The 17,467-nt window shown below is 44.3% G+C and overlaps 1 protein-coding gene across 2 annotated transcripts in view; it reads left to right on the forward strand.

Annotated features, from left to right (window-relative positions):
* The window catches only part of LOC122787663 (DNA topoisomerase 2-alpha-like), a 1,447,528-nt gene that overhangs the window by 709,855 nt on the left and 720,206 nt on the right, over nucleotides 1-17,467 (forward strand). For both annotated transcript variants that reach the window (XM_044054499.1, XM_044054498.1), the window contains exon 17: nucleotides 12,706-12,798. In XM_044054499.1, the coding sequence (XP_043910434.1) occupies nucleotides 12,706-12,798 (93 nt within the window). The remainder of the gene's footprint in view (nucleotides 1-12,705; nucleotides 12,799-17,467) is intronic.

Here is a 17,467-nt window from a genome sequence, read left to right on the forward strand (position 1 = left end):
ACAGAACTCCTTAGCAGATGTGTTGAGCAGGCGAATTATGGATCCTCTTGTATTTCAGAAATTTACAGTGTTATGGGGAACTCCAGACATAGATCTGTTCGCTTCTCCACTAAACTACCAGCTGCCAAAGTTTTGCACAAAAAGGTTTCATCCCACAGCTTGGAAAGTGGATGCTCTTTCTTTCAATTGGAGCAATCTTCATGTGTATGCCTTTCCACCTCTGCCTCTCCTCCCAAAGGTACTCCTAAAGGTCAGACAGGACAAGCCAAAGATGATTCTAATAGCTCCAGATTGGCCTCGACAGCACTGGTACCCATTACTGAGAAGTCTGGTTCGGAGCCTCCATGGCCTTTGCCTTGATTCCACACCTGCTGTCTCAAGAGAACAGTCATTTACTCAATGTCAAACTTCACTCTCTTCACCTAACAGCCTGGCATATTCTGTTTTAAACCCTGGAGGGTCTCAGCTTCATAGCAAGTTTTGAATGTCATTTTGGAGGCCAGAAGGCCTAGTACAAGGAAAGTATACAGATAAATGGAAGAGATTTTTATTTTGGAGTGCAGCAAAGGAATTTGATGTTGCTAAGCCTAATTTAAGTGTGGCTCTTCAATATCTTGCTGAGTTACTGGACAAAGGATTGTCCTTCTCTTCTATTAAGATTCATGCTGCAGCAATTTCTGCTCACTATGACTGTGATCCACCATTGTTTTCTCATCCTTTGTTTAAGCAATTCCTTAGAGGGGCAAAGAATATAAGACCCCCACGTAGAGCTCCTACTCCTGCTTGGGATCTCAATTTTGTGTTGGAGAAACTCACTCCACAACCTTTTGAGCCTGCAGCTACTGCCGAGTTGAAATATTTATCATGGAAGACTGCTTTTTTGTTGGCCATTACCTCTGCGAGAAGGGTTTCTGAATTGCAGGCCCTTATGGCAGTTGAACCTTTCTTAATTTTCCATAAGGACAGGGTATCTTTACGTACTAATCCTTCCTTTATGCCTAAGGTGGTTTCTAGTGTGGCTTTAAACCAAACTATTCATTTGCCTACTTTTTATGCAAACCCCCAAAATAAAGGGGAAAAGATTTTGCATACCTTGGATATACACAGGCAGTTACGATATTATTTGAGCAGAACTAAAGGGTTCAGGCAGTCTCAGCAGTTGTTTGTTTCTTTTGCTTTGGGTTCTCAGGGCAAGCCTGTGTCAAAACAAACTATTTCTAAGTGGATTGGGTTGTGTATTGCTTTCTGTTATTCCCATCATGGTAAGGAGGTTCCAGCTGGGATTAGGCCTCATTCCACTAGAGCTACTGCCACTTCTACAGCCTTTTTAAGGGGGGTGGCAACTAAAGATATTTTGGAGGCAGCTACTTGGAGTTCAGTGCATACTTTCTCTAAGCATTACCACCTTCCTCTTTACTCTAAATCTAGGGCTGGGTTTGCCACTGCTATTTTACAGGGCATTTTGGCAGCTCCTACTACTTTATAGTTTTGCCATCCTCCCTTACCTCTGCTTTGGGATTCTACCCAAGTGTAAGGACTGCAGCAATGTGAGATGAAGAACATAGTACAGTTTTGTACCTACCATAAATGTAGATGTTCGAAGATCCACATTGCTGCAGTCCAATTTACCCTCCCTCCTTCCCCTCTGTTAGAGGCGGTTGTGTGGTTTGGGTTGTAAATATTGTACATATTGTATATATTGTTTATATGATTAGTGCAAGTGTGGTTAGTTGTTTTTGCTGTCTTTTGGTTTTGACCTTTCTGTTTAGGGTCTTCTGACATCTGGGGCAAGAAAAGACTGAGGATATGACGTCGGTCATGCGCATTTGTACTCTGACGTCCTGATGTCAGTCTTAAGCGTCTTGACCGACGTCAGCCTAATACTTTGATATTCGGGCCGACCGAGGACAGCGGACTACCCAAGTGTAAGGACTGCAGCAATGTGGATCTTCGAACATCTACATTTATGGTAGGTACAAAACTGTACTTTTCTTGATTTTAGCACTTAAATTTGCTTATTCGTGCTCGGCACTTGTTCAGAACTTGTAAGCACTATATAAGCTACTAATTACTATAGCACTCAACCTTCCTCATTTCCTAGAGGAAAACAGTTTTTGTGCTTAATTTTCTCACTTGCTTAGAGAAAAACAGCTCTTGTACTCTCCTCACTTAACTGGAGGAAAATAATTTTTTTATTAAGGTATGTCCAAGGGTCATCTCAGTGTTCTCTTCTATTTGATGAATCTGGGCATCTTGAGGCGATGTAGAAATTGCCTCGTAAACAGTCAACCCTTTCCTCCTACCACCCAACACTGCAACCTGTGACAAATGCACTTATCTAGCCAAACTGGAGGTAAAGCTCTCTCCAAGATTGAACTCGACAGTCAAGAGGAGAGAAGGTAAACATTTTCACCACACTCATCACAGTCTCACTAAATCTACACCTCCAAAATCCACACATAGTAACACAAAAACATTCACGGAGGCTCTCAATGTCTAAGCAACAGAGACCTCCAAAGCAGAAACGCAAGCATCCCCCATCCCTCAACACAACCCAAATGACACATAGCCAACAGACTCAGTGTGCCACTCAACCACAGCCAGTAAGGCAAAACAACGTACCAAACACACTTGTCACAGGTGACTCTATAGCCAGGCACATTGATGTCCCACTCACCAGACTAAACAAGGTTACTGTCAGGTGCCAGGATCCGCCACATAACCCACGCACTCAGGTCACTCCAAGTACAAATGTGACTCTCCTTGTCCATGTTGGTGTGAATGACCTGAGACGTACCTCCCTGGACTACATGAAAAGAGACCTGGAAGAGCTCTCTGATCTTTTTAGCCCAAGCAGGTATGACCCTAGCCCTGAGTAGCATTCTGCCATCGCCCAGAATTATACTGCAGTACAAGGACAAAATTATTTACTTCAGCTATTGGCTAAGCTTCTGGTGTCATTCTAAGGAGATCCAGTGTCTGTTTGGGATGACATGGTCGACAGACCATGATGGCTTGCCAGAGATGGCCTGCACCTGTCACCCCTGGAATTCCAGATACTGGCTAAGGCTCTTGCTGCCCCTATAGCACCTTTTTTAGGCACAGCTCAAATGACAAATTCACCACCGTAACAAGAACAGGCAAGCAAAAACCAAGGGTAATGCTACTGCACCTGTCACCCCTGGAATTCCAGATACTGGCTAAGGCTCTTGCTGCCCCTATAGCACCTTTTTTAGGCACAGCTCAAATGACACATTCACCACCGTAACAAGAACAGGCAAGCAAAAAACAAGGGTAATGCTACTCAATGCTAGAAGTCTAAATCTCAAAATGTATGCACTGAAGGCACTCCTTAAAATGGAGAGCATTGATATCTGTGCAGTGACTGAGACCTGCTTCAAGGCTCCAGAGAGCACCCCTGCACTACCGAGCTGTAACTCGTACTGCACTTTTCAGCAATGTAAACTGGACCAAAACACCAAAGGTGGAGTTGTCCATATTCATTAAGGATATCCAGACCTCCAGGCTAGTTGCTCAGCATAATGGATCAGAGGTTATCCAAGTGCAACTAACTCTGGGCAAAACTGCAGTCCAAATTGTAGCTTGCTACAGATCCCCCACCATGCCCCAGGATTCCCACTCTTTCTTTTCTTGATGTACTGGAAAATATTAGGGTTCAACCAAACACCCTAATAATGGGTGACTTCAACTACCCAACTATTAACCTGGAAAACGTGTACCAACTCCTTAGCTCAATGCTTTCTGGAATTCATAAACTCCAATGCCCTGGATCAACTTATTCACACCCCCACCAGGGGCAAAAATATCCTAGGTCTAATCAGTACCAACATGAGTTACTGGTGTTCCACACCTGAAGTGAAGTTGTTGGTCTGATCCGACCATAAGCTAATCACCTTTGATATCCACATCCCGCCCCCATCACCCTTAAGGAAACCATGGTAAAAAAATTTCTGCAAAGCCAACTTCATGCTTCTTAAGACAGAAGTTGTGAATTTCATGACACCCATGGAGATGAGCAATACAGTTACAACTGCTGAATCCTACACAAATGCACTCTATAAGCACTTAAATGAGTGCATGGATCGTGCTCTCCTCCAAAAAAAGGAAGCCAATCTGATGGTCCCCTGCCATAAACTGTACAACAGAAGGAAGTAACTGTTGCAAAAGAGAGTAAAATCTCGAGTGGAGGAGCTCCCTGGTCAGCCTCCGTAAGAAGCTGAGATACCTTATAAGATCCTCCAAAGCTAGCTACGAAAACAAAACTGCCACAAATTTTAAGGACAACCACAAAGCATTCTATAGCGATGTCAAGAATCTCTCGGCAACATCCAGATCTATTGAGTTGCAGCACAACAGCAAGAAAATTACTGAACCAACTGATATTGCCAACAATCCTGGCAGATAGGTTCAGTGCCAACTTTACCCGCCATCCTGCCCACCCCCTAAAGGGCCCATATTTATACAGGAAGAATGCAGAGTCCATGTAATAAACTACACCGGTAAAAGCACACTCTAAAGCCAAAAACACAGCATCCATGGGACTGGACAGCATCCCAGGCTGTGTTTTAAACAAACTTCAGAAAGAAGTGACTCCCCACCTAAGCACCATGTTCAATAGCCTCACATCAGGCTTTCTGCCCACTGAATGGCGCACAGCAACAGTTATCCCACTCTACAAAGGGGGAGCCACCACTTATCCTGGGAACTATCACTTTATTAGCCTGACTATCCTGGTCTGCAAGGCCATGAAAATTATCATGGAACTCATAAACAGACATTGGTAACTGCCAAGCTCTGGATCCCACCCAGTTCGGGTTTGTGAAAGGCAGATCATACCTCCTGAACCTGATTGATTTCTTTGAGGCAGTCACCAAAGCCGTAGATGAGGGTAAGGTGGTTCACACAGCCTATCTTGACCTCACCAAGGTTTCGACACCATCCCCCATTCAGGAATTATAGCTAAACTCTCACTAAACTAGGTATAAATCCCTGTGTCACCAGATGGGTTGCTAACTGGCTGACTGACGGAACACGCACTGTAAAAGTTGCAGACTCCAAATCTGACCTCAAACCAGGTACAAGTGGAGTACCACAGGGTTCCGTCCTGGGACCTCTCCTTTTTGATATCCATTTCTGTGAAGTACAGGCTAGCAAAAGGTCTCTGGCTAACGAAGTTTGCAGATTACTGCCAACTAGGAGCCATAGTCAAGTCCCCAAATGATGTGGACATCCTACAGAAGGGCCTCCTTCAGACAGATGCCTGGTTTCAGAGCCATGGCCTCAAGCTCAGTGCAAGAAACTGCAGTGTCATCCCCTTTGGTAAAAACTCTGTACCCATGAACTACCACATAAATAGAACACCAAATGTGTGATAAGACCTTGGGATGCAGGTGGAGAATAGTCTCTCCTTTTGAAAGTCACATCACCACAGTAGTCAGGAAGTCCTACGTGGCGCACCTCATCATAAAAGTATTCTCATCCAGGAAAAGAGGTCATTGTTCCCCTCTACTTGACACTCATTAGACCCATTATAGAGTACAACACCTCTTTTGGAATGTACCTAAAGACATCTGCAGCAGCTGGAAAGGCCACAGAAGTACCTCAGAGGATTACATGCCTCAAACAAATGCCCTACACTGACAGTCTCAAACACCAGCTTTACTCCGTAGCATATCGCCTACTCTGAGGTGATCTCTGCCTAATATAAGTTATGTCAAACCAAGAGCTGTTGGGACATGCTACACCTAAAGAAATCCCAATCCCTCTAAGCTACATGCTCTAGGGACCTAAACCTAGTCACCGCAGTGAACAGGACATGCTGGAGGGATAGATTCCTGTCCCAGGGACTTCCCATACTCGAACAGGCTACCCATCTATGTTAAGCAAAGTTTTTCATTAGCACTCCAAGAAAAATCTTGAGTTGATGGGAAATAGGAAATGCACCCTGGAGATCACTTCTGTCTGCTCGACAGTGGCACAGGAAAATAATTTTCTTGGGTGGCGTAAGCCGGGGAACCTTGTTGGCTAGGCTTGCGTAGGCCCTTGGGCCAATAACTTAGTACCTACCTATGAACCTGAGATTACAGAATGTAATGTATAATAACTAGGACATGTTCATCGTGTTTCACTGTTGCAGTCATTACTCTTGTGTTATCCTGCTGGCAGGCTACCCTCTGTCGGCCAGAATTCCAAAGTCTAGGTCTGGCGTTGGTTGCTGTCCCGTCCTCCCTGACAGTGCGCCAGGGGTATAAAGATGCAGCAGACTCCATTTTCTTCAGTCTTTCTTACCGCGCGGTGCCCGAAGCAAAAGCAGTTCGCAAGTGCCGGACAGCCGACTCCTGAGATATTCAAATCCGAATTTCAGAACCGAAGTCTTCATTAAAGCCAAGTACCCCGTTAGGGAAACTTTGTTCTTGCTCCAGCCCGATGTCAGAAAAAGTTAACAATTGTATTTCTTGTTAGAAGCAAATACATCATAAGGATTTTCACTCTTACTGTATTCCTTGCCTAGGCCCTGATCACAACGTTGCTAGCTGTCGGTTTTGTGCTAGATTTAACCAACGCACTACTAAGCATCGGTTCGATTTTGCATTTCATTACTTTGGCCGAAGATTTAATTATATAATGCCGTCAGACCAGCCGACAACCAGAGTTTACAAAAAATGCAAGGACAAGGAAAAGTATAGGCATCAGAGGTCCAAAACTGATGAGGCCTCTGCTAGGCCAGTCGCCGGTTTGCCAGTTCTCAGTGAGGCGCTTTCGCAGCCCCTGGCACCCGCTACCTGAGCCACTTGCCGCTGCAGACTCCCACGTGGAGCAGACTTGCCCTCTGGGTACTCGTGGTATTGGACACTGAAATTCCCTCAGATGGGTCCGGAGCCGCTGAGCAGGCATCTGCTTCCGAGGGTGTCTTCAGACCTACATGACTATATATTAAGCCATCTTCAGCTTCAAAGACTAAAGCAGCTCTAAAGATAAAGAAACAAGTACAGCATTCTCCTGCTCAGACTTCCATGCCTAAAAAACAAATGCTCAAAATGGCCAAAGACCTAATTACTTTGATCAGGGGCTCCCATCCCCCTCCTGATAAGAGGCCTAGGCAAGAGACAGAGTATGATTCTTATCAGGTTTCTATTTCTTCTGATTCCTCTTCTGAACAGGATTACTCCATGCTTCCCTATGAGGATTCTGATGCTGAAGAATCCATTCCTTTAGCCTCTCCTCCTGAGGGTTATTCTTTTGGGGAAACCCTGCATACCATGAGGGAGCATTTCCACTGGGAGAGCCAAGACTATTCTGAATCTAAGAAAAGGCTCAGGGACTTTCGACTACTTCCTCAGCACAGACCCCCCTTGCTATTCCACCTGTTCTAGACATTGTAGATGTATTTTCAGAGTCTGGCCTGTCCCCTGACTCTTTACCCCCTTCACCTGCTAAGCCACACAGATACTACAGGGTCCCGGATTCTCATAAATTCCTATATAAAAACCCCGCTGCTGACCCAGAAACTATATCTCAGGGTCCCAAAGGGATCAAAGCTTCCACTGCAAAAAAAAACCTTGTCCCCTCTGATAGGGATTCTAGGGCTCTAGACAGATGGGAGGTGGGGGGAGTTTACACTTCTGCTACCCTGGCTGTAAGGGCTTTAAATTGTCAGTTTCATATGCTTAAATATCAGCAATATTTAATGTCACTGCTTAAACAGAAATTGTTGACAATTATTGCATGCAGCTGAACAAGTGGGAAAGCATACTTTGCAATGTGGCTATGATTCACTGGAGGCCTCTTGCAGGGCCGCTGCTACAGGTTCTGTTATTAGAAGGCATGCTTGGTTAAAGGAACAGAAATCTGCCTGATCATGTTAAAGCAAAATTATTAGAGGCACCATTACAGCATGATACTTTGGTACGAAAGCAGAAGAGGTGTTGAAAAAAATGGAGGATAAAGTAAACTCCATGCAGTCAAGGATTTCTTACTAGTACAGCCACCCGGGTTTAGCAGGAACTGGCCTTCTAAAAATTGGTCCTCTCCAGTGTCAGACAGGCCACAAAGAGGCAGATACAGGCGTCCAGATGCGGAGCTCAGCCCCAAGGCTCATACAGGCCTAAACAATGTGGTGCTCCTACCTCCAAAAGCGGAGAAGACAAATCACAGCCTTACAGGAAACAGTCGCAATGACTTTCCTCTACCAGATCTAAGCACTTTTCTTTTGGCAGCCCCCTTAGGGGGGGAAAACTAACACTTTTTTCATCAAATTGGCATATGGTTACCAAGACAAATGGATCTTGAACATAGTGTCTCAAGGCTACAGGTTCCATTTTCACACTCTTATCAAGGTCAAAAGGTATGACAGACCTGCCACACAATCAATGGACAGAGGCACAAAAACAAATTACAGCCCTCATGGACATGAGGGCCATTCAGCAAGTGCCACAACAAGAGCAGGGGCAAGGATTACTCCAGACTTTTCCTAGTACCCAGAAAGGACAAAACCTGGAGACCAATACTGAACCTGTCTATACTAAATACATTTCTGGAAGTTCCAAAATTCAAGATGTTGACTCTACAGCAGCTACTGCCCATGCTGAGCAAGAAGGCTTGGCTTGTAACTGGACCTTAGAGGCATACCTGCATGAACCAATCAGGCAATCTTGCAGAAGATACCTCAGATTCATAGCTGGCTCAATGCATTACCAATTCCCTGCACTGCCCTTTGGCTTATTTACTGCACCCAGGGTCTTCACAAAATGCCTGGCACCATTAATTGCGTTTTGCAGACAAAAAGGCATTCAAATCCATCCCTACTTGGACTGCCTAATTCAAGCAATGAACAAAGATATTCTTCTAAAGCATCTGGCGTTTGTAAAAAGATTACTAATTTGGCCTAGGGTACACAGTAAATGAAAAGAAATCAAAACTAGTGCCCTCTCAAGAGATATTTCTGGGTGCAAGCTTAAATACAATTGCCCAGATGGCTTATCTCACGCCAGACAAAAGCATCTGACTACTTCAAGAAATTGGCAACAAAAACCCACATCTGCAAGGAAAATCCTGCAGGCCTTGGGTTTCATGGCATCCTGCATTATACTAATTCCATATGAGTAAACTACATGGTATCTAAAAAGTGTTTGGACTCAGCATTGCCACAGCCTGGAGACAGTAATTGCACTCATTCCCTGCCTGCAACAGGAGTTTCAATGGGGGGCAGAAGCCTGTCAACATAAGGGTCTGCCATTGTCCACCCACAGCCAGACCAACACTGGCCACGGATGCATCAGATTATGCCTGTGGGGCCTATATGGCAGGAAAATGTATTCAGGGCACATGGTTTGCAAACCAGATGCATCTTCACATCAATCAAAAAGGTGCTAGCTGTTCAAAATGCCCTGACAGCTTTCAAGGACCTGCTTCATCCTGGACAGTTACTGATACAGACAACACTACAGTCATGTGGTACATAAGCAGGGAGGTACTCATTCCTATCCCCTCTACAGACAAGCAATAACCTTATGAGACAACTTTGGCTTTTCAGGTTCACCTGCAAGCACAATTCCTGCCAGGAAAAACAAATAGTCTGGCAGACGAACTAAGCAGAAAACTCATGGATCTCCACAAATGGAAACTGGATCCACAAGTATTCAGCATAAGGAAATGGGGATGCCCAGACATGGATCTGTTGGCCTCCCCTCACAACTGCCATTTGCAGAGATTTTGCACAAGGATTTATCACAAGCGAGCATGGAAGGTGGGTTCCCTACCCTTCAGTTGGAAAAATGTAACAGTATATGCCTTTCCTCCACTGCCCCTCCTTCCCAGGGTACTCCTAAAGGTCAGACAGAAGCCAAAAATGACTGGCCACGCCTGCCCTGGTACCCAATCCTAAAGAGCTTGTCTCAAGGTCCAGCATGGATATTGCCTCAAACTTCTCACTTGCTGACCCAACAAAACAATCTGATCCTGCACAGCCAACTCAGGACCTTAAATCTGGCAGCATGGCGGGTAATGTAGCCATTCAGAACACTCCTCTTTCAAAAGCTGTTTTGGATGTTATCTTGGAGGCCAGGAGGCCCAGTACCAGAAAATCTTATGCAGAGAAATGGAAGATTCTGTGCTTAGAACCAGGAACAAGGCATTGACACGTGTGTACCAAATATCCCTCTGATTTTACAATACCTAACTGAGATGCTGAACAAAGGCTTTTCTTTCTCATCAATTAAGATTCATGCCTCTGCCAAAAACATTAGGCCTCCAAGGAGAGCACCTATTCCGGCTTGGGATCTCAATTATGTTTTGAAAAAATGCACACTGCCTCCTTTCGAGCCAGTATCAACAGCAGATATAAAATTCTTATCCTGGAAAACAGCTCTGCTCCTAGGAATAACGTCTGCAAGGCGAGTCTGAGTTACAAGCACTCTTGGCTGTAGACCCTTGCATCTTTCATCCAGACAGGGTTTCTCGGAGGACAAGCCCTACATTTATGCCTAAGTTGCTGTCTAGTGTGGCCCTCAACCAAACCATTCACTTGCCTACCTTTTATCCAAATCCACAGAACAAGGGTGATAAAATTCTGCATTCTTTGGACATACACAGGCAGCTACGCTTCTACTTGGACAGAACTAAAGCTTTCAGAAAGACTGAGCAACTTTGTGTCATATGCTGCGGGATCACAAGGAAAGGCCATCTCAAAACAGACTATTTCTAAAAGGATAGGCCGTTGCATCCGTTTCTGCTATTCTCAACATGGCAAATCAGTGCCTAAGGGCATTAGGCCTCATTTCCCCAGAGCAGCAGCCACTTCAGCAGCCTTCCTCAGAGGAGTACCAACCAAAGATATCTGAGGCTGCAACCTGGAGTTCAGTGCACACCTTCACAAGGCACTACTACTTACCTCATTTACTCTAAGTCCAGAGCAGGCTTTGCCACTGCAGTCCTGCAGGGCCTCATAGCCTCTCCTAATCCTATTTAGCCCAGCCACCCATCCTCAGCTTTGGGATTCAGCCCAAGAGTACTGACTGCGACAGTGAAACACGATGAACATAGTACAGTTGTGAACCTACCATAAATGTAGATGTTGGTGTATTCACTGTTGCAGTCCAGGTTACCCACCCACCATCCCCCTTTTCTTTGCTGGGTCTATCTGCACTTTGATCTATACAACCTATTTGGTGTATTTGCTTGTAGATGAAGGAAATGTTATTTTTGTGCATGCATTTTTATTGGCATATTTTTCAGCCTACCAATTTGGGGGCACCTGACATCTGGGGTAAGAAAAACTGAAGAAAATCGTGTCTGTTGCATCTTTTATCCCCCTGGTGCACAGACGTCCGGGAGGAGGTGACAGCAACAGATGCCTGACCTAGACTTTGGAATTCTGGCCGACTGAGGGTAGCCTGCCAGCAGGATAACCCAAGAGTAATGACTGCAACAGTGAATACACACTAACATCTACATTTATGGTAGGTACACAACTGTACTTTGTGTAGGTTGTCTCATCTTTCTAAATATATTTCCACACACGATACGTGAAAATGGCATGAAAAGGCAGTGTATTGTGGGGGTATGTTTAGCATTATTGTGAAGTTATCTGCCAAGCAGTTATGTTTACAAGGATTGCACTTGCTTTTTTGGATTTGTTAGGCAAGTATAACTTTATGGTGGATAGACATGTATCCTGTGCTTGACTGGGAGTCCGAGGCAAGTACTCTGTGCATTCCACATCTGTAGAGCACTTTTTTCTGAAGTCCATTGAAGAGCACTACGTTGTACCTGCTGTGACTGGTACCAATAGGGATTGTACCACGTTCTTGTAACATGTATACTGTATGCCAAGAAATGTGTTCCTTAGCACCTTCTACCATTATATTGACCCACTGGAGATGGGATTGCCATTAAACTTTTAGCTTGTGGAAGGATTAGGTTTTTGAACTACTGAGTCATTGATCGGTGAACCAAAATTTTCCCCCCAAAATTGGATTAAGCCTTGGGACCTACCAGTCTGCTTCCTTAACCAGTGCAAACTGCGTCACCTGTTCTCTCCTCTTAGCTAGGGCTGTGAACAAGCTGCCAGCTTTGGCATATATATGTTGAGCAGCTATGTGAATGATGGGTGTGTCTATCCTTTTAGTGGACAGAATGTCTGTTTTGTGTTCCATTTCTTCAGAAAAGGGACAGTCATCTTTTGGCAGTGTGGCTGTCTAGTTTGTGAACACTGTAGCCTTCCTCAGCAGATGCAGAAAAGAATGCTTGCGATTTAGGAGGCATAGTGGCGACCTGGTGGTGCAAATTGCACATTCCCCATCTGGGGCAAGGGAGGGGGCTAGGACAAATTTAATCATTGCTGTCGTGCCAGTGAGGGCACAGGCAACCCTCATGGTTGCAAGGATGATGCCTTTGAGGATATTTTGCCTGCAAGGAAAGTAAAATAATAAAAAAAAAAAATCAGTAATTTAAAGTAGTGAATTCTCAATGAAAGTCGAAATCAGTTTTCTGAGTGTGCACGTATGTGTATACATGCATATATACATGTTTTTATATATATTTATATAATGTACATGTATTTATACAAAAAAATGTATGAAGTATAAAATCTTCGTAAGAGGAGCTACCCTTTAAGTTTTATTATGTGAAGGTTGTAGGTCTTGGTGCTTTTTTGTGAAATTTGAAAGGTGTATTTTTCTTTTGCAGGCCTTTAGTAAGAAAAAGATAGAGGATCGAAAAGAGTGGCTTACTAACTTCATGGTTGATAGAAGACAGCGTAGGCTACATGGGCTTCCAGAGGTAAAACTTCACTTGTGCTGAATAGCAAAAATCCAGATGGTTTTAAATGTGATCTTTTGTTAGTGGTGTCAGTTTAAGTTGCATAAATTGATAGGGTTGTTGTGATCAAAGCTTTTCATTTTTGGGATTTGCCTGTTGTCATCAATTAACCTTGAGTATAGTTCCTTTTCAGCAGTGTTGTCAGTGCTGCTGATGAAGGGATGGATGCATTCAACCACCCACAATTCTAGGGTGTGTTACCTTCAGCTGCCTAATAAGTCAGTCCAGATCACTTCGTAACAGACTGCCCTGCAGGACTTCATGAAGGGCAAACTTAGATTTCTGCATTATAATTTCTTGTATGTAGGAATTGAATGCAGCTGGACCCCTATCCTTTGACTTTGAATTCTAATATTTGGAAGGGGGGTCACTTTGCCTTTATTTTTGCTGTTTAGTTTTTGGTTTAAACTTTTTGGATTGGGCTACCACATTTACAATACCCCTAACAGCTGACCAGTTCAGGAATTGTGAACTTAATGACTTACTTTTGACCGACACGTGTCAATTGTTTCAACAAAAGCCTCCTATATTGCAGACCTTTGTGTCTAGATCTAGGGATGTCATTGGCCCTTTTTTCTCATCCCTCAGTAGGACAGTCGGTGAGTAAGTTGCATTTAAATTGGAAATTGTGTTCTGAGACAGCCTTACAAGACTATCTGGAAATATACAGAGCTGAGTATAGTTTTCTTTATTATAGAGTTTGTTGCTTGGATATCTGTTGTCTCACTGTTCTGAGAGTCTGATCTGCAAATATACAGAGCTGAGTATATATTTTTGGTTTTATAGTTTATACTATTAGTGTTTGCTCAAGTCTCTGTCTTCCCCACCCCCCTCCCTGTTTTTGGTTTGTAGTTTAAATTTGGTGGCTTTCGCAGTGCCCGCCCCACTGTAGATTTGATCTAAGACACTCCCCCAGTCCCAGCTCTTTACCGCATTCTACCCAATAAACCCTTTCTGCACTTGCTTTTAGTCCTTTTTAATTTAATTGCATTTTTCAAACTGTGTGTGGTCTAATATTGCTACATACTCAAGTGTGCTAGCTTGCACTGCATGTGAATTGTTTTTACTACTGTTTTTGCCACTTTTCTGTAAAAAAAAAAAAAAAAAAAAAAAGTTTCCTACCTTTCCTGTAACTAGTGTACCAGATACAGATTTGCTGTATCCAGGACTGTTTGTAAGCTTCTGAGCCCCCCCAAGCCACTGTTTGAGGGAAGCCTTCTAGCTTATCAGTGGGAGTGTGGTAAGCATTAGGTAACCTGTCTACCACATAAGGAGTGGTTCTGGCCCAGAATTTGTAATTGGCCATTTGGGCAATCTTCAATCTCTCTCAACTTTCTGATTTGAAAGCCGGAATTTGCACTTGTTTCTGTCCTGTAACTAGTCTATTGCAGATACAGATTCTTAGTTTTAGCACTTAAATTTGCTTATTCATACTCAGCACTTGTTCAGAACTTGTAAGCACTAAATAAGCTACTAATTACTGTAGCACTCAATCTTCCTCATTACCTAAAGGAAAACAGTTTTTGTACTTTTCTCACTGGCGTTGAGAAAAACAGCTCTTGTGCTCACTTTCCTCACTTATCTAGAGGAAAATAGTTTTTTATTCAGGCATGTCCATGGGTCAGCTCCCAGTGTTCTCCCCTGTCTATCTGATGAATCTGGGCATCTTGAGGCAATGCAGAAATTGCCTCATGTACACAGACAACCCTCTCCTCCTACCACCCAACACTACAACCTGTGAGAGATGCACATATCTAGCCAAGCTGGAGGTAAAGCTGTCACCAACCAAGACTGAACCTGACAGTCATGAGGAGAAGGTAAACATTTGCACCACACCACACATCAGATAGTCTCACTACGTCTGCACCACCAAAATCCACACAAACTCATAAACATTCGCAGAGGCAATCAATAATAATCTGCCTAAGCAACAGAGACCTCCAAAGCAGAAACACAAGCAATCTCCATCCCCCAACACAACCCAAATGACACACAGCCCACAGATTCAGTGTGCCACTCAAACACAGCCAATAAGGCAAAACAACATACCCAACACTAGTCATAGGTGACTCTATAGTCAGGCACACTGATGTCCCACTCACCAGGCTAAACAAGGAGAAGGTTACTGTCAGCTGCTTGTCGGGTGCCTGGATCCGCCACATAACCCACACACTCGGGTCACTCCACAACAAGTACAAATATGAATCCTTGTCCATGTTGGTGTGAATGACCTGAGACGTACCTCCCTGGACTACATGAAAAGAGACATGGAAGAGCTCTGCGATCTTGTAGCCCAGGCAGGTATGACCTTAGCCCTGAGTAGCATTCTGTCATCACCCAGAATGATACCGCAGTACAAGGACAAAATGATTGATTTCAACAATTGGCTAAGCTTCTGGTGTCATTCAAAGGGGATCCAGTATCGGTCTGCTTGGGATGACATGGTCGGCAGACCACGATGCTTTGCCACAGATGGCCTGCACCTGTCACCCCTAGGATTCCGGATACTGGCTAAGGCTCTTGCTGCTCCTATAGTGCCTTTTTAAGGCAGGGTTCAAGTAACAAATTCACCACCATAACAGGAACAGGTAAGCAAAAACTGAGGGTAATGCTACTCAATGCTAGAAGTCTAAATTTCAAAATGCACTCACTCGAGGCACTCCTTCAAATGGAGAACATTGATATATGTGCAGTGACTGAGAACCTGGTTCAAGGCTCCAGAGAGCACCCCTGCACTACCAGGCTATAACTCATACTACACTTTTCGGCCATCTAACCTGGACCGAAACACCAAAGGTGGGGGTGTGTCCATATTCATTAAGGATATCCACACCTCCAGGCTAGTTGCTCAGCATAATGCATCTGAGGTTATCCAAGTGCAACGAACTATTGGCAAAACTGCAATCCAAATTGTAGCTTGCTACAGATCCCCCACCATGCCCCAGGATTCCCACTCCTCTTTTCTTGATGTACTGGAAAATATTAGGGTTCAACCAAACACCCTAATAATGGGTGACTTCAACTACCCCACCATTAAATGGGAAAACTACTCGTGTACTAACTCCTTAGCGCAACGCTTTCCGGAATTCATAAACTCCAATGCCCTAGATCAGTTTATCCACACCCCCACCAGGGGCAACAATATTCTAGACCTAGTCATTACCAACATGAATGACCGGTGTTCCACACCTGAAGTCAACTCCTCGTTGGTCTGATCCGACCATAAGCTGTTCACCCTGGATATCCACATCCCGCCCCCACCCCTTAAGGAAACCACAGAAATTTCTCCTAAGCCAACTTCATGCTTAAGACAGAAGTAGTGCACTTCATGACACCCATGCAGATGGACAAAACAGTTACAGCTGCTGAATCCTACACAAATGCGCACTATAAGCACCTATGAGTGCATGGATCGTGCTACCCCAAACAGAACCAAGACACTATCCTCCAAAAAAAGGAAGCCAATCTGGTGGTCCCCTGCCATAAACAAACTGTACAACAGAAGGAAGAAACTGTTGCAAAAGAGTAAAATCCCATGAGTGGAGGAGCTCCATGGTCAGCCTCAATAAGAAGCTGAGATCCCTTATAAGATCCTCCAAAGCTAGCTACGAAAATAAAATTGCCACTAATTCCAAGGACAACCACTACATCAAGAATCTCAATGGCAACACCCAGATCTGCTCTGAGTTACAGCACAAAGGCCTGAAAAATTACAGAACCAACTGATATTGCCAACATCCTGGCAGATATGTTCAGTGCTAACTTTACCCACCCCCCAAAAAAAAGGGCCCATATCTATACAGGGAGAATACAGAGTCCCTGTAATCACAACTACGCAGGTTTAAGCCGCACTCTAAAGCCAAAAAGACAGCATCCATGGGACCTGACAACATCCCAGGCTGCGTTTTACGCAAACTTCAGAATGAACTGGCTCCCCCTTTTAAGCACCATGTTCAATAATAGCCTTGCCTCAGGCTTTGTGCCCACTGAATGGCGCACAGCAACAGTTATCCCACTCCACAAAGGGAGAGCCACCACTGATCCCAGGAACTATAGACCTATTAGCCTGACTAGCCTGGTCTGCAAAGCCATGGAACATATCATGGAACTCCTAAGCAAAGACATTGGTAACCTCCAAACTCTGGATCCCGCCCAGTTCGGGTTTGTGAAAGGCAGATCTTGCCTCCTGAACCTGATGGACTTCTTTGAGGCAGTCACCAAAGCTGTAGATGACCTCACCAAGGCTTTCGACATCATCCCTCATTCTGGAATTATAGCTAAACTCAATAAACTAGGCATAAATCCCTACATCACAAGATGGATTGCTAACTGGCTCACTGACAGAACCCACACTGTAAAAGTTGCAGACTCCAAATCTGACCTCAAACCAGTGACAAGTGGAGTACCACAGGGTTCCGTCTTGGGACCGCTCCTATTTGATATCTACTTCTCTGAAGTACAAGCTAACACAGAAGGCCTCTGGCTAACATATTTTGCAGATGACTGCAAACTAGGAGCCATAGTCAAGTCCCCAAATGATGTGAACATCCTACAGAAGGGCCTCTCTGAGACAGATGCCTAGTATCAGAGCCATGGCCTCAAGCTGAATGCCAAAAAGTGCAGTGTCATC

Source organism: Protopterus annectens, chromosome 13.part0, assembly GCF_019279795.1.
Source record: "Protopterus annectens isolate FY-2018-M chromosome 13.part0, PAN1.0, whole genome shotgun sequence".
Taxonomy (NCBI): domain Eukaryota; kingdom Metazoa; phylum Chordata; order Ceratodontiformes; family Protopteridae; genus Protopterus; species Protopterus annectens.